The sequence below is a fragment of the Carassius carassius genome, chromosome 14 (genome assembly GCF_963082965.1).
Source record: "Carassius carassius chromosome 14, fCarCar2.1, whole genome shotgun sequence".
Taxonomy (NCBI): Eukaryota; Metazoa; Chordata; class Actinopteri; order Cypriniformes; family Cyprinidae; genus Carassius; species Carassius carassius.
Window position 1 is genome coordinate 30,461,954 of NC_081768.1, and position 18,313 is coordinate 30,480,266.

Consider the following 18,313-nt stretch of genomic DNA (forward strand, 5'->3'; position numbering starts at 1 on the left):
ATAAAAGATCTGCTGCACACAGTTGATTTTGATATTCTAGGTAGTATCAAACTGCCAGAGTTTTCAGAATGCAGCAGATGTGGAGGACTATAATGTAACAAGAGCTCATTTAAATACAGAGGTGTTAAACCAGGGCTTTATAAGAAATAAGCACGATTTAAAATCTATACGATCTTTGATAGGGGGCCAGTGCAGTGTTGACAGAACCGGGCTAATATGGTCATACTTCCTGGTTCTAGTAAGAACTCTAGCTGCTGCATTTTAGACTAGCTGTAGTTTGTTAATTAAGCTTGCAGAACAACCACCCAATAAGGTATATATGACTTTATTCTTTCAGACGAATCCAGTCGGAGTTGTATAAAAAAGGAAATTGTCTTTCAGGCTTTTTAATGGTACTCAGCGGCTGTTGCAGTGCTTCAGTCCAAAAAAAGTGAAATTGAAATCGGCCATCCATTTAAAAAAAACGTCTCCGGGGAGTAAACAAAGACCTCCTGAAGTGAATCGATACAGTTTTGTAAGAAAAATATCCCTATTCAAATGCAATAATCACTTTAAAGTAGCTTGCACCAACAGTTGTACATGGAAGCAGTTTCAGGAGGATGACATATGGGGTCAGCGTTGCGCATGCAGTCTTGTAAAAATCAAAGTTTGTAAAGAGCAAAGGAAACAAAGTTTCCTTACTTTAGCAAAGGAAAACCAGTCTCCTCTCGGTTTATATCAAAATCCTCTGATATATATATATGTCTTTATATGTCTTTACAAATCCTCGTTTTGTAATTCTAATTAGTGACCGTTGTTTTGTTTTGACCTCTCCCCTGCACTTCCGCGTTTGTGTGAATATGGATATTTTTCTTACAAAAATGCATCAGTTCACTACAGGAGACCTTTGATCACTCCCCTGAGACATAAATTATTATTTATTGTTATGTATAGGAATTTTTTATTTAACTTCTTTTGGACTGAATCACTGAAACACCCACTGATTGCCATTAAATAGCTTGAAGATCAAAGACAATTTTTAATTTTGCCATTAAACAGCTTGACGATCAAAGACAATTTTTAATATAACTCTGACTGGATTCGTCTGAAAGAGGAAAGTCATATACACGTAGGATGCTTTAAAGGTGGGCAATTTATGGGCTTATCTTCATTTTTGGGTGAACTAACCCTTTAAGTGTTACTTAAGTAACAATAAAAAGATGGTCATGCTGACCTGTAGCATACATATAGTTCATGAAAATGCATGTATAATAATGACAAATTACGTTCTCCCCTTTAAATATAAAATTATAATGAAAGTAGGAAATTAGATATGCTTGTTATCCATATTTTGGAGGTTTTATTTCCATGGTATTAAATTACATCTATAACTGGTGGATAATGATTGACATTAATCGACGCAAAAAGACAGATGCAACACATTTAGATGACTGATATCACCCTGTAGTTTTTTTTTTTTTGCATAAAATAAAATGATTTACTTCAAAGAAACGGCTTTATAGATTAAGTAAATCAGACACAAACCTATATTTTACCCAAGAAATGCAAGTTGTTAGCACTTAGATCTAGTCTCACCTGAAGAGGATGCAAAATATCCATGCTTATTTCAACTGCTGGGTTGTTGCAACTGTCCTGTCCCATGAGCTGTGTTACAAAAAATACCCAAAAAATTTTTGGGTTGAAAAAAAAAAAAATCGATGTTAAGAGTATATGTGCACACTATAAAAGCATCTGATGGAAGCTGGCAATCACTTAAGTTGGTCCACCAATGTTATTGCACAAATATTTCGTTAACTCTCCCTCCTCTGAACAATTGCTGGATCAGTCACCCCGCTTTCCTCCAGGACCTCAGTATTTACAAACACAGACAACACAAATTGAATTTTTTGTGGTTTGATGTTTATTTGAGTCGCAATTACACATCAAGACTGTGGTGGGCAATGCTGGTGTCTTAAATTGAACAAATAGTAGCAAATAAAACTAAACATTTGCTTTGGTTTGACCTGAGGGTAAGGGCGAGAGAGGGTGATACTGTACATGTTAATTAGGGTGTCTTTATGGCTCTATTCCACAACCTGGGAACTGCCTACCTAGGCAGAATTTGAAGGTATCATAGGCATACTCTAGATCAGGGGTTTTCAAACTGTGGGTCGCGACCCACTCGTGGGTCACGGAATGGAACAAGGTGGGTCGCACAAAGTCACTTGGCTGCAGCTAATTTTGCGTTTCAATGACACACAGACACTAACACAGTTCAGTCTAGGGCTGCACGAATGTGACGAGTGGGGCGGGGCCTAGTGCCATGGGAACAGAGCTAGGCCGGTGGAGTGATTGGGAAATGAGCAACACTCACCGGTCTCAAGAACCACGGAGGAGATCGGAAAGATACAAAAGAGGAGCGATGACAGTGAAGGACGAGAGAGGACCAGGCCTGGGTTTTATTTTGTGTTTGTTTTTTATTTGTGCACGGCAGTCATCCGAGAGGGGCTGTCGCGCTGTTTTGTGTTTATTTGGTTATTAAAACTTTGTTTGATTGTCCGCCGGTTCCCACCTCTTTCCACGAAGGAGTCATCGAGGCGGTGGGCTGGAGTGAGTTCGCCCCCCCCCCCCCCCCCCGGCAACTCACTCCAGCCCACCACATCGAGCACCCTCGGCGGCAGACTCCTTCGCCCTGCTCGATGGCACTGCGGATTCACCCCAGCGGCGAAGGATCTTCGGCAGCGCGCCCCTCCTTCCTCCCTGGCTTCGGCACCAGTGTAAAACATTAAAATCTTCACAATCACAGGAAGAAGGAGGCGGGAACTGGGAACCCACTCATCACAACGATATAGCCCACCAACATTAATAATGAACTGCAATATCCTTAGTGTGATTTTCAAATTGCAATTAAGTCCGTGTGCGTTGCGTGTTTTGAAGGTCTCAGAGCAATGTCATTAAAAGGTTCAATCGGTCTTTTTTTACCTATTTCACAATTATTTTAATCTCCAAACTGTTTTAGATAGTTCTGCTTTGCTTCTTATGCTTTTCTAAAAAAGTGTTGGATTGTGCTCCGTTCTCGCCGACACACACGGAAGGATCATGAATGCAACAAAACACAGCAGCGCAGATCACACTTCACTGGAGTGAGCCTGCTTCACGTTTTTATGGACACTACATATTTTAACGCCAGTAAACAAAAATTAAAACTTGTAAATTTGTAGTGAAATTTTCAGTTGTACTCTAAAATAAAATGGTTATTTTTCTTAAATACTTAATTTCTGTCATAAAAATTTTAAGTAAGATTAGGTTTAAAGTAATTTCACTCGTTGTTTTTTTTTTTTTTTTAATATTTTGGTGGGTCGTGAAATATATTACACTTGTCTAGGTGGGTCGTGGAATGGAAAAGTTTGGGAACCACTGCTCTAGATGATGGGGCTGTTTCAAAAGGCAGGCAGTTTTTGGTTCACTGCCTCCTACGATACCGAGATGTGGAAAAATTCTAAGGCAGCATTGCAAGTATCTTTTGCAGAGAAGGCAAACCCAGAGTAAGAATATCCATCCAAGATGGCAGATAAAGCAAGAGAAAATGCAGCATATAAAACTAAAAATGTACCATTTGTATGCTCTGTTTTTATGATTATAAATGTATGATCATACTTCATTAGCTTAGCAACATGGTAACACCAAACTCTCTTGAAACTATTTGTTGAACAGAGATTCCCCTTTGCACTTTGTAAGTAGCTTTAGGTAGAATGTTCCAAATCAATCGCTTAAGAAGTTCAGTTTCAGTAAGGATGGTGGCCTAGAAGGCTCACTAGGTTTTGGAATAGAGCCTGTGAATCCAATTACACCTGGCAACTAATGTTTACTGTGTCAAGGTGCTCAGTTACAAAATGTATTTTTGTGTGAGGGGGGAATATGGGGCATTCCATTTTTGGCTTCCCAATTTTCAGACAGTAAAGGCCAAAGGCAATGGTGCAGTGGTGCAAGAAGTTAACAGCACAGCACTAGGAATCTCGTCAATAGCTGGCAGGAGGCAAAACTGGAGCAGGCCCGAGGCAGAGATGGATAGAAGCGGAATGTTTGAAAGGTTTCAAGAAGATCTATCGGCGTGTTTCTTTCTGCTGGTCTTCTCAATCATGGTCTCCACCACTGTGGTTGTCTCTTCATAGCCCTTCACTTTTTTGTCAGGTGAGAGCTTCTCCACTGACTCCACTACTTCTACCTTCTCATAAGTCATGGAGTCAGGGGGGATAGAACTATGCGATGGCATGGGTGAAGGGCCTTGGAAGCTGCTGGGATCGTCCGAGGTCTTGCCCTTGCCTCCACGTTGGGGTGAGGGCTGTCTGGGACCTGAAGGAGGACTGGGGCCTTTGTCGTCTTGAGGGCCTGGAGGTGGACTGGGGCTCGGTTCTGGTTCTTTCGTCTTTGGATGAGGCTCTCCATTTTTGGACTTTTCCCTCTCCCCATTTCCACCCTCCTTCCTACCTCCATCATCTTTTCCCATTTTGGGTTCTGAAGGTGTGGAAGGGGTTGAGGGTGTTGGTCCAGAAGAGGTGCTCAGGACTGGTGAAGGTGTACCCCTCCAATACGGATCATAAGGCATCATGCCATCTTGGATTGTGACGTAGACATGACTGGCAGAAGGGGTGGTCGAAAAGAAGCAGGGGTCCAGGTAGCTAGAGTCGCCTGTCACTAGTACATAGCGTCCCCTGGTGAAGAAGTCAGCGACCGGCTCCATACTAATTGGCCTCCGTACCCGCCTCATGCGGTCACGTATGATGTTACAGAGCGTGTCAAAGGCTTTGCTGATCTGGGCACCATCAGGCACATCCTCACGAGGAAGATGCTCCTCGCTTCCCACCCCCTTCTCCTCTATCAGTCCTTTCTCAAATTCTTCTGCTGACTTCTCCTTGAGTCCACTAGCTCCTTTAGATGTGATCTCTTTCTTTTTAAACACTTTCTTAGCCAAGTACTTCTGACGAGGTTTTACGTTGGTGATGTCTTGGATGACTTGGGTTATATCTAAAAATCAGATAACAGACATGCTTTTAATGAAATTTGGGCATAATCTTAGGGTCAGGCAAAAATGACTATGGCTGTGTTGTAAATAAAGAAAGTATTTCAGTAAATGCATAGGTAAGACTTTCCAAAATATGCTCTGGCCAAGGAATGAAACACACTCTAAAATGATTTTAGCTACACTTCATATTTTTGCAGCGTCAAATCATGCATTGCATTCTCGGCTACCTAAATGGGCGAATCTAGCGGGCATTAATGTAAACTTCTATACAGCCAATTTTTGCCACAGATATTCGTAGTTAATTCTGTAGGTTTGTTACCACTGCAGCACAGAGTGCTTGCAAGTATGCTCAATGTGTGGACTATTTGCTTGCAATGCACTGATGAAATGCCATTTCTTGGAACTGGCTTTTGTAAGTTAAGGGGTGTTCTCAGCCTCAGATTTCATGCCCGTGTACCTCCCACTCTCCTTCCACTGAATGTCGGGCCCTGTCCCAAATGGCACACTTCATGTAAACTTGTATAGGGTGTCTATTCCTCATTTTAGAGTTCAGAAGTGTGCTTATGAGTGCCCCTTTGTAGCTGGTTGTTATGTACCCTTGGTGTTAGAGCAGACTTCTACCCAGCAGTCAGAGCAGCACTTCATCGCCACAGTTCGGACTCAGAGGAAGACCACAAGGGTTTGGGGTGTCATTTGGAACAGGAGCACACATGCATATGGCACAGTTAACATAAGGCTAAACTCTAAATCAAACTGGCTGACCTCTATAGGTGCTCCAGTTTCCAATTGTGTGGCAAACTTTACGGTCCAGCAGGAAACAAAAGCTGTGTTTACAAGTTCCAGGACTGCAGCAATGAGAGCTTCAGAGGAGCAACTAAATGCTGCATTTAAAATGTTTGTGAAGTTCACAGCTCTTTAAAAGACATTGAAATGTTTTCTTTGAGGTACTTCCATTTAAATTGAAAAGACGTGTTTACATTTACCCAAGGTATACAGGAAAAGTATCATTTTCCAAGCTTGGCCAACCCTTTGGATACCCAAATTATTTAATTTCACCAGTCCTCTCACGTCTAGTGGAAGATCAGGTGAAGTACCTCACAGAAAAGTGAATATCTTTGACATATGCAGAAAAACAAGAAAGTACTGGCATCTATACAGCTTGCCAGTCTATCATTGTTTAGTATTTTTTACCCTGCCTTATGGCAACAGTCTGGCAACATTAGACCTTTACAGTGAACTAACGGGATGGAAATTGATTTTGATGACATAGAGCAAGTCTATACTTAATTTCCAATATTTACATACCATCAAGTCCGAGACAGAGTGGGCATTAATATTAATTCTGGCCAGCAGCTGTTTGCTGTTGATTTGTTGCCTTTTAAGTCTATCACAATGGTGTAGTCATCTTACATAACACCCAGACACTCACCTTTTCCTTTCCCGGTATTGCTAGGACTATGGCTGTATTTATAATTGGTTGTGAGCAAAGCAATGGGTGTCTCAATTATCGCTGAGTTCAATCTGTGACAGTGAGAGGGAGAAAGAATACAAAGCAGTCACATTACAGAAAGCTTTCAAGGAAAACAATGTTGAATATTATTCATGTAAAAAGCTTGTGTGTTAATGAATGATGTTGGAATACATTTACGCTTAAATATCTGTAAAGGATTTAATTACAGTGGATAAAGAAGAAATTGTCTAGAAAAAAAAAAACTAACATTAAAAACCAGCTGGGTTTATTGGGTTAGATGACAATGTAGTTATACTGCCACTGTGTGGCAGCAAGAGTCCTAAACCAAATAAAAAAATTATATTTATGTATACATTGTCCAGAACAGTGTAGATAAACAAGGTAAATTTATTGTCATAATAAAATAAATAAATCACAGATTAATATATATATATATATTAGAGAGAGAGAGAGAGAGAGAGAGCATGACACACCACTCGTCCCATTGTATCACCTGTTGTCTTCATTCTCGATGATTCTCTTGTACCTCTCCAGCTCGTTCTCCAGAGAGCTCTGGTACATGGCCAGCCGTCGACAGTTGTTGGTGTATTTCTCCAGTGACCTCTCGACCTCTTCGATCTCCTTCCTGAGGGTCTCGATTTGTTCGTTGTACAGCTGGATCTCGTCGTCGTAGCTTATTTGTGTGGTCTTGATGGTTTGTTCCAACACAGATGTCTAGAAAAACAGATACATTATACATATATTTTGTAAATACCATTACAGTTTCAATTAGCTGTTTTCTATGTGAATATATGTTAAAATGCTATTTATTTTTCTGTGATGCGCAGCTTAATTTTCAGCATCATTACTCCAGTCTTCAGTATCACATGATCTTCAGAAATCATTCTGATATGATGATTTGCTGCTCAAGAAAAAAAATCATGCATACTCTACATGTTTAGCAGAGTTGCTAACAGTGGACAATTGTTTTTTATTTGTCAGCTGTTATAAAGATTTTATTAATATATATATTCAGTAGTTAATAATTGCATGTTGTCTGGCCTAAGCCATTAGTAATATGAACAAATCTTAACGTAACATTGTAAGAACACTTTTGGTTACTTTCATATGCAATTGTACAGTGTTGGGTCTCCATTTCTTACTTACAACCTGCGTAATGAAGTTTATTTGCTCTGTTATGTTTGAAAATGAAATCCAGGGTTTAAAATTCTGTCCATCATTTATTAGGTCATTTGGGCTATCGTATAACAGTCCAGTGACCTAAGCATGGCGTATCTGTCATGCTCAGAAGATTCTGAACTGCTGAACCTGTATTATTGATCTGTGTGTGAGTGTGGCTCACCTCGGTCTGCAGCCGCTGTTTCTGCACCTGGAGCTGGCAGATGGCGCTCTTGTACTCCTCCAGCTGGCTGCGCAGCGCTGGCACATGCCTCTGAGCCATCAGCCGCTCCTGATCCTGCAGAAAAGAGAAGATATGATCAAAGATCTGATCACACTGAGCTTGAACTTGTTTCACTTTGACTCACATCACTGTACACCTTTCAAATCCAGGCAATGACTCTTCTAAAAGGGCTGCCACACTGAAGGTCAAACATGCCTGGAGTCTCTTCTAAGAGAAGACTAGGACTCAATTATCAATGTGTTGATTAAAAATGAAAAGCTAAAATGATAATGTTTTAAAACTGAGAAATAAAAATAATATTTTAAATTGTAGTCAGTTTTGAAATCTGTTTGCATTTTTATGTACTGTTTATAAAAATATCTGTTATTCGATGTGATTGCTGTGCCATCAGCTAACATAAGTCCAAGTGTTACTACACGTAAAACTGTCCAAATTCAATTAGACTCAAATGTCACGACTTCCCTTTTTTTTTTTATTGCGTGGTTTGGACATTTAAGATGAGTATTTTTGTATTTTCAAAATACATACCATACTTTGTGCCAGTCATCCTCTTTATCAGGGTGCTGATTTTGTGCATCAATTAGTTCAGACAACCCCTCTCCCCTCCCCTCACAACTCCATTCAGCATTGCATAAGCAACTTTTTTGGAATAAGATGAGGAGAGGATGTCATGGTCAAATGTAGCTACTTGTTAATTCAAGTTAAAAAAAGTGCCTTGCCTTTGCACCGGCAAAGGTAAAAATAGTGTTAGCCAGTCAGTTTTGATAGTTAATCGGTTTATGTTTTTCTTAACTTGTCAAATGTGTTGATATGATTCTTTAGGGTCTTAATGAAAAGTCTATTACATACTTTGGTAGTGGTACAATGGTAGTGTAAAGAAACACCCTTTTTAACTTGGCTGGATCATGAATGATTTGCGTGAACATAGACGCATTTAGGTACATCAGGGGCTGCATTCCTTTCAAAAACAAACGTAATCCACTGCATCTTCAGTGGCTTAGATGTTGACAGTAAATTTATTATATTATTGTATATTTATACATTATTACATCCAACAACTAAACACCTCAATCGCCTAGTACCCATTCTTGTCTACCCCTGCTCTGGCATCGAAACAATGGCAGAGGGTTTACAGCTCATTAGGGCGGGTCTTAGGTAAAACATCAGTGTCAGTCAATAATCGTGGGAGGGGCCTGGGTCTGTGTGACATCACACAGTCAAGAATTTGAGAATGGCTTGATTTTAGAAAGGGGTCATGATTTATCAATATACTAATAATAATAATAATAATAATAACAGGTGAAAGTGAATTTTGCATCCGATGACCCCTTTAAAGCATTACTGCATGTTAGGGCTGGGTGATAGGACAGTACATATCGTGACGATGATATAAAGTGTGAATCGTTTTAAATTATTCTAAATCGTTTATGTAGACAAGCCTATCGGTGTTATCAAAAATATCTGCAGCTTATCAGAAATTATTGGAACGTTGGAGTGGAAAAAGAATCACAGGCGAGTTATAGAGTGTGATTTACTTATTATAAGTGCAGTATGCCAGGAAAGGAAATACAGATTTACACTCAAACGTTGGCAGGAAGTTTTTTGAGCGCGCTCGGAGACGGAGTGGAACTCTGACAAGGAGGCCTATACTTTTGACTAATAGTCAAAGGTATATTGAAGGTATAGTTCACCCAAAAATTTAAATTGCCCCATGATTTACTCACCCTCAAGCCATATATATATATATATATATCCTCCAGGCTTTATAATGGCATTGAATGGGGATTGAGGTTGTTACGCCCAAAAAAGTGCATCTGTCCATCATAAAAAGTGCTCCACACTGCCCTAGTGGGTTAATAAAGGCCTTCTGAAGGAAATCAATGCACTTGTGTAAGGAAAAATAAAACATATTTACAATTGATAATCTCTAGCTTCTGCTAACTGTTGTGGCGTTCCAGCGGATGAGCTCCTGTGAGAACATGTCCCATGAGAGACTCTGAGTCTCATCTCCTCTTGGCTTATATCGAAAACCAACATTTTTCTTTGCAAATCCTCATTTTGTACTCCTAATTTGTGTTTTGTTGTGCTCTCTTCTCTGCGCTTCTGCGATCATCACTTGTCACTGGAGCTTATGCTACGCCGACGTCATCCGCTGGAACGCCACTCTCTCGTGAACATGCATGTGACAATAAGCGGAAGCTGGAGATTACGGGTTATAAGGTTTTAAATATGGATATTTTTCTTAAACACATCCATTCACTTCAGAAGGCTTTGGCTTTATTAACCCACTGGAGCCATGTGGTACACTTTGTTTGATGGATTTGTTAAAATTTTTGGGCTTAAATATCTGGACACCCATTCACTGCCATTATAAAAGAATGTAAGAACCAGAACATTTCCTAATATAACTCTGATTGTGTTCATCTGTAAGAAGAAAATCGTACACACCAAAGATGGCTTCAGGTTGACAAAATAATGGGGTAATTTTCATTTTTGGGTGAACTATCAGGCCCTTTCCATGCCAAGCAGTGGAATCATCTTGCAGCTGCCGCTTTCTTTCATAATGCTTTTAGCCAATCAAAAATAGTGGGTGTTTACTCCTCCACGCCTATTCAAACGGAGCGTTCTGTTGAGGAGGTTAAAAACAGGACAGAAAATAGCCTATTACTTATAAAATATGATGCAAAAATCTTGATAACATTATAAGTGGTCAGTGAAAAAAAAAAAAAAAACAAGCAGTTCATGACCCCTTTGAAATGTGAACACAACAAATTACATAAAAACACATCCCAAAATGCAAAGCATACATGAAAGCAGTGATCTTTCCTCCAGGTCCCTGCAGTACAGACGTGAGACATGCATTCATACATTGTGTCTGTGAGGAAGCGTGTGAGAAACAGGAAGATAAAGGGTGTCATCGCTCAGGGCACATTCATAGCGCCGCGCTAATTTCGTTGGCACCGCCGCCACACAATTCTTATTGCATGTGACACCCGGAGAGTCAGCAAGGGCCCGAGGCGCTGTGAGCCACAAGGTCACCTTACCTCTGAGACGGACGCGCTCGCCATGAGGGGAATGGTCTGGTTGATCTGGTGCAGGATGTTTAGATACGTCTGGATTTCGGCAAGGTTCTGTGGAGAAAACAAACACAAGCGACAGGAATCAATGGAGGTGGACGTGATGAGCGCCCAAAAGGTCAATTTCATTACAGAGGGGACCTGCACACCAGGAGTTTACAGGATGCTTTCCTTGCTTCACTGCGAGTGTGGGAGAAATTAAAAGTAAAATGTTGCGCCCTAACAGTTTGTTATATAGATAATTATATAAACTACATTTGACTGAAGTGCAAAAATGATGCTAGATCATTGGTTCTGTCCTGACAGGATCTCAAAACCAGTTGAGAACGACCTTGATCGAGGTCGTTGACCTTGAACCTTGACAACGTGCTTAACAAAAATAAATGACTTCACATTTCTAAGCCCTTTAATCATCTGCAGGTGATTAATATATGAAGTCATGTTCACACAGGTGTCCACACAGCAGGGGAACTACAGGAATCCCTAAATAAATCATTCATTGGGGTGCAAGCACTGTACAAAAATCTATGAATAAGATTGTACTAAGTCAGACAAATTAGCCACTGATTTAACCAAAACATGAAACTGCTTCAGAAATAGCCATGAGATTGTGGTGGGAAAAGCGTGTGATATTCCCAGTGTAGGGGAGAGCGGGTACAACCTAATACCTTTTGACTTTCTCCATTGGTGTAAGTGCACATTTTTATACACATTAATTTCACACTTGTCTATTACAAATATGTCACTTTGTTACTTCATTACAAGCCTATATGTTTTTCTTTATTTACCCCAAAAGAATGGAAGCGAAATGTGACAAAATGCACTGTAGGTGGGGTACATTGTAACATGACCATATGACAGCCTCATATGTTATCTAGTCTAATGGAACAAATATATTAGACAAACTAAAATATTTTGTCAATAAAAGTTCAAGTTAAAAATATAATATATTAAATAAATATAGCCTAAATAAACGTTTAAATTATTAACTTTTTCGAATGAAACAATGGGATTTATTTATTTATTTTTTTAAGAACTAACAACTACCTGATTTTGAAGTTTGACAATGAACACTTTTTTTTTCTATAGTTAAATAAATGTTCATCCATATTTTCAACAGATTTTTGAATTTTGTTGCACCTTTTTTCTCTGCATAGTGTTGATATGGCAACTAGTAAATACCATAAATTTTGTTAATTTTAGTTACAAACGTTACAAACTTGGTCCAAATGAGATTTGGCTTAAGACTGGTTTGACAAGCACTTCTGATCTGAACTTTCTAATTAAGCAAAATAATTATAGCAAAATAATTTAATTGTACAATTAGATTAAATAATTAAACAACACTGACACTGGGATAGCACCCTATCATCAGAGATTACATGTAACCTGAATTATGTAATCTGATTTCAAATATTAAGTCCTCGTCATTAGATTATATTACCTTCTGAAATATTCATAATCACACTACAGTTACTTTTTCATAGATTTTGTGATTGCATATCATTCACACTATAGAAATACGTTGTTCATAATTGATTAATTCTCCCTAGTTCTTCTTTTCATCTTTTAAATGAACCTTTCTAAAATGGTCCTCCAGTTTTGTGGATATTCACACAAAGTCACCTTTATTTATATAGCGCTTTAAACAAAATACATTGCGTCAAAGCAACTGAACAACATTCATTAGGAAAACAGCGTGTCAATAATGAAAAAATGATAGTTAAAGGCAATTCATTATTACAAAGACCTTACAAAGTCTTACAAAGACCAGTCACTTATCAGCCGGCAATAATTACACAGCAAATTGTGAGGTCACACAGCAAACGAACACTAGATCTACAAAAACTCAATTTTAAGTGTGTTTTGTTTGTGTGTGTGTGTGTGTGTTTAACATTTCCGCACTGCATCAACTACTGATAAACACTTTAATTTATAATTGTATAATGACTAAGTGTATTACTCTCTCTTTGGAAGGCTTCTGTCTTTCAAACACATTAAATGCACAAATGTACTTTTTTCTCTATCCACATATTATAAATTGACTTTTTATTTGTTTTGTTTTTTTTATGTGAACTACAGTACTCCTTTAATTGGGTCTTAAGTGACTTAATATTATTTGGGACAACTGGAAAGCATAATTGGCAAAGATGTAGATGTTCCTACTGAATTTTATATTATACATTACGTCAGTAAGAACAGTAAGACATCGATCCCTGCTAAAAACGGAAAAGGCAAAGCAAAATTATGGCTGCTGTGTCATATATATAATGTACATGTTGATGAGAAAATTCTGGCATTGAGGCTCTGAATGTGATGTACAGCAGTGCTGATTAAACATAATGCAGGAGCACACAATAGCCTGTCGCCGTACAGCTCAGAAAAACACTGCTGACATCACATTTAAAAGATGGTCCAGTGCCACATTTTGTCTGATCTGGGTGAACAAATGTAAGCTCAGCACAAAAACACACCTATCAACAACATCCATAATGCACTGTTCTTCTGAGAATATATGAGAAAATGATTAATATGAGGATATTCAATGAGAAATCAAAGTGTCCCACTTTTTAACTAACTAATATCTATGACTTGAATTTGCTGTTTATTCATAGTTAGTTGTTCATTTTAGGTATGGGGTAGTATAAAGGGATGGAGAATATGGTTATGCAGAATAAGGCATTAATATGTGCTTTATAAGTACAAATACACAGCCAGTATGCCAGTAATCAATGGTGGATTAAGAACTTGAAAGCCACACTTTTTTTGCTCTGTTTTAAACATAAAACACTGAATAATGATATTTGAAATGATTAGTTCTTTAAATGATATTTGAAAACATGAAAAAAAGTCAAAATGTCAAATGAAACTGCCAGTAGGTGACAGCAAGTGACTGCTAATGCGTGAGTCATTCAACCGATTCATTCAAATGGCTGATTCATTCAGGAACAAAGCATTTGACTGATTGTTAATGAGTGAATCACTGAATCAAGTCAGGTCAAGTAAAGGCTGCTTGAACCATTCATTCAACAGATTTATTCAAAAAGCTGATTCATTCAATAAGTAAACACCCTCTGTTGACGATTTACAAAAAAACAGGCAATACTGTTCTAAAATGTAAGTCACTTAATTCCAACTTTATGAAAGTTGTATAAAAAGTTTTATTACATATCATGCTGATATCCAGAAAAAAACCTGCACCCTTTGTTTGATATTATCTATATTAAATTATAGAAATATAAAAACTATTACTTTTGCTTCAATAAACTCCTAATTTGCTGTTTATTCACATACAATTTAGAATGCCTTTAATTTTGAGTGTTCTTTGTGTTCTTTGGACTTTAGTTTGTGGTGAGTAATACATATTCTTAATGGAAATGTATCAGAGTAAAAGTATACATTTTAATTAGGAAATGTAGCTATACTGGAGTAAAGTGAAAGCTGACAGAAGTAAAGTACAGCTACTCCACCCCCCAAAAAAATAATAAATACTTGAAATGAAGAATTATTACTTTGTTACATTACACCACTGCTAGTAATATGCACATGCTAATAAGCAACTACTGTAGTTAAAAGTGAAAATTGATCCCTAAACTAAAGTGTTACTAAAAATATAACACAAAACTTGTGAAAAGTGGCCATTACATATAAAAATGGAATCATGTGATAAAATAATGAATGAAAAAAAAAAAAAGAATATATTTGGAATAACTGCTGTGATTCATTGTTAGCAATAAGAACAAAACATGCAGTCACTGTTTACTGAGAGTGAGATCTTTTGTAAAAGTGTAACTGCTGTCCTTTTCCATTATATTCCATGTGTTCGCCTCCTACCTTTTTGTGCCTCTCTTTGGTGGCATTGACATCATCTTGCAGGAACTGACGCTGGATTTGATAGTCAAGGTTCCTCAATAGAACCGTGTCTGCTTCCTGTAAACACAACAGCAAATGGACTCATGAGCAACATGGACAACAGTAGTGCATTTTTTCTTTCTCAGACTCCAGTAAGCCGTTACATTGCACATTAGCAGATAAACAGTGGTAGATTTTTAAAATGAAGTAGTCCATGGTATGCATTAGAGACTTCACCACAAGTAAGGGTTGATCTTAGACCAGAAACATACAGTACGTGACTCAAACACAGATGCCTGCCAGCAACATACAGAAGGTGTTCATGCATTAGTTATCACGCTAGCAATCGCCAGAACTCAAGGGAGTGACAGAGTTAACTTTAAATATCTGTACCAATAAATTGTGTTATTATCTGATTAGCTACCAGTTTCACAACTTGTTCAAAACATCCATTACAGTAGTTGACATGAAATCAAACAAACAAAAAAGACTGAAGACGACATTTTTTAAACAAATAGCACCTCTTTTGATTTTTCTGAGAATGCATAGTGTTGTAAAACAAACTGTACCAGCGCACATATTTAAGCTTAGAAGCATTTGATTTAAGCTAAAAACATTTGAATTTGTAAAGACTTGCATAGAGTATGTTTCTGGCAAAAGTAGCATCTTAAAGTATAAAAGACCTCGAGTAGCTTACAGTATTGCATTTCTAAAAGAATGCTAAGTCTTTGAATCTGTGCTATGTTGATTTTAGCACTGGTTTGAGGTGATCCACCTGGTTCTGAACCTAAGAGCAGTCCTTGCCTGTGGTTATGTTATTAAAATAATCATCTTTTGTGGATTATTTACAATCGCCTGAGAAATTGCAGGTCAGTGAACGGCACATTTTCTTTGTACCTTATTGAGCTGTTCCAGCGTGTGCCGCAGCTGCTCTTGATATTCACATTCATTTCTGTATCTGTGGACAACAGAGAGTGTTTCAAGCCCAGTTCATCATGCATGTTCAATGCTCTTCATCAGTTAAAGGAGCGTTGTTGATCTGCTCTATCTTGCTTCGGTCAGTGGAGTCTGCTGTGATTTTTTTTTTACCATAGTTCAGTGGTTTATTTTGTGTTTTAAAACATCTAAACATGACCAATTCATTTACAACACCCTTGACCTGTGAAAAAGTTCATTACTAATTAGTTATTCAGCTGTTACGAATATTGTAAATCAATCCTAACCATGATACTAATATTGGTTTGGTGATAGGAATGTTTTTCTGGGACTAAAATAGTCATGCCATAACTATGACATTTTAACAATGGGTAAAATATAAATAAAATAATAAATACCTTAAATATAAAGGTAGTTGTGACATTTAATCTCATAATTTAGATTATATCACAATTCTGAGAAAAAAGTCAGAAACGACAGATATGAAAACAGTTATGAGATGATAAGTAATACTTGTGAGTTTATAACTCAATTTTGATTTTATATTGTGTATAATTCAATAGAGATTATAACTCAAGAGATGTAAACTATTAATTTTGACGAAAAAATGAATTGTGAATTATAAAAATGTGCTACTTAAAGGCCTCCAGCTATTTCTTGATGATCTGATGCATATTAAACATAAACTTTCCTCTGTGCTCTGTCTGACTTGCTTTAAATAATTTCATTTTTTTTAATACGAATGATTTCTCAATGCCTGTAAGACTAAAGTTTTCTCCCTGCATAACTGAGCACCTTTGAGGAAGAACTGGTTTTACCAAAGTTTGCCATGTTAGTGCCATCAAATTTTAGAAATTTTAGATATTTAACATTGTATGTCAATTGTCTGTGAAATGTCTGTATTTTTGCTGCACTAGCTTTAGTCCCCCCTGTTGTCTGTTTACATGATATAATCTATTTCAGGTATACTAGCCTCTAAATGATACGTCTTTACATCTTTCTTCCTGTTTAAGTAGATGCTTGAATATTGTCTGCTATAGTTAAATGTCCCTGTGTTCAATATATTTAATGGTACAGTGGCTATATGTTTGCATTATTTAGGCCACCCTACTCTCTGGTTCAGATGTTAACGATTAACCTCAACCTTATACATCTGTGGCATTGTCTAACCTGCTGTTGTACTCATCCAGCATGCGTTCTGCATCTTTGAGCTCTCTCTCCAGCTTGGCTCGGTCTGACAGCAGCTCCCGGATGCGTTGTCTGTTGATGCTGATCTGTTCGCTGAAGGCCTCCTCCAGCCCTTGTGCCTCCTCCATGTGCTGAAGAGTCTCCAGCTGTTTGCGGAACACAGCGTTACGCTGCTCCAGCACCCGCGCCCGGTTGATGTAACGTGCGAAGCGGCTGTTTAGCTCCTGGAGGCTCTCCCAGCCCTGGACGGCTGCTGTCGAGGGCCCGCCGGCTGGAGCCGACTCTGTCTCTGGGCTACTGGGCTCCCCGAAGACATCAGTGCGCTCGTGCTTCTCCTTCCGCACCTCATGCCGGTAGCTGGTCTTAAACATACTGCGTCTATGATGGTTTTCACCTCCGCTATCTTTTGGCTTAGTATTTTAGTGCCCCTCAGCACCTTTAGTGTGTGAAAACTGGGGTGCTCACCCTCTGCTGCCTCATGCTAGACTAAACTCTGCCCATTTGGGCATCGGGGACAAATAACTAAAAGAAAAAAAAGTTTCATCCTGGTGTTTCACATGGTGTCCTCGATGGATTCTTCCAGTGGAGTCCCGTGTACAAGGCCACTATTGTTGAGGGCTTTGCTGTGTTGAATGATCTTTAGAGATTTGCTTTTGTTTGCAGCTCACCCCAGCTCTGTCTGTGATCACAATGACATGCTTCCACAGCCTTCTGTTCGACAATGAAAAAAATCACAGGTCCTGCTGTTTTAGAGCACATGAAACAACAGCAAATTCTTGACGGCAGTCTGGCAATGCTGTATCCAATCCCAAAACTACCGTCCTTGCCCGTGTAAAATCGAGTTAAAACAGTCTTTGTGGTTTATTGCTTTCTTAAATTGGCATCAACAAAAAATAAAGACATCAATGGTTAACTATGAAAACAAAGTATATCAAGAGTTTTGCTTGACATAGACTTGTCTGAAAAGGGCCTTGCTATGTAAGAAGATACTGAATTTACAAACCCAATTCCAAAAAAGTTGGGACACTGTACAAATTGTGAATAAAAACAGAATGCAATGATGTGGAAGTTTCAAATTTCAATATTTTATTCAGAATACAACATAGAAGACATATCAAATGTTTAAACTGAAAAAAATATATAATTTTAAGGGAAAAATAAGTTGATTTGAACTTAACTTTTTAAAAAATTTTATCTCCAAAAAGTTGGGACAAGGCCATGTTTACCAATGTGTGGTAAACACTTCTTTTTATAACAGTCTGCAAATGTCTGGGGACTGAGGAGCAAAGTTGCTCAAGTTTAGAAATTGGAATATTGTCCCATTCTTGTCTAATACAGGCTCCTAGTTGCTCAACCGTCTTAGGTCTTCTTTGTCGCATCCTTCT

General features: G+C 38.3%; 1 protein-coding gene across 1 annotated transcript; it reads right to left on the reverse strand.

Moving 5' to 3' along the window:
- Positions 1-3,738: 3,738 nt before the first annotated feature.
- Positions 3,739-17,395, reverse strand: LOC132157481 (filensin-like). Its single transcript, XM_059566837.1, has 8 exons — positions 16,911-17,395; positions 15,702-15,762; positions 14,787-14,882; positions 10,920-11,006; positions 7,816-7,929; positions 6,967-7,187; positions 6,432-6,523; positions 3,739-5,004 (listed from the first exon to the last, which is right to left on the reverse strand). Exons 1-8 carry the CDS (start codon positions 17,297-17,299, stop codon positions 4,073-4,075), a joined length of 1,992 nt encoding a protein of 663 aa, XP_059422820.1. The 5' UTR covers positions 17,300-17,395; the 3' UTR covers positions 3,739-4,072.
- Positions 17,396-18,313: the final 918 nt, after the last annotated feature.

What these genes read in the sequence shown, in the direction of transcription:
- LOC132157481 (XM_059566837.1), bottom strand. Translation starts at nt 17,299, where the DNA reads ATGTTTAAGACCAGCTACCGGCATGAGGTGCGGAAGGAGAAGCACGAG. An exon ending in CGAGCGCGTCCGTCTCAGAG is followed by an intron (nt 7,930 to 10,919) that starts GTAAGGTGACCT and finishes TCTTTTCTGCAG; the next exon opens with GATCAGGAGCGGCTGATGGC. An exon ending in CAATACCGGGAAAGGAAAAG is followed by an intron (nt 5,005 to 6,431) that starts GTGAGTGTCTGG and finishes TCTGATTTTTAG; the next exon opens with ATATAACCCAAGTCATCCAA.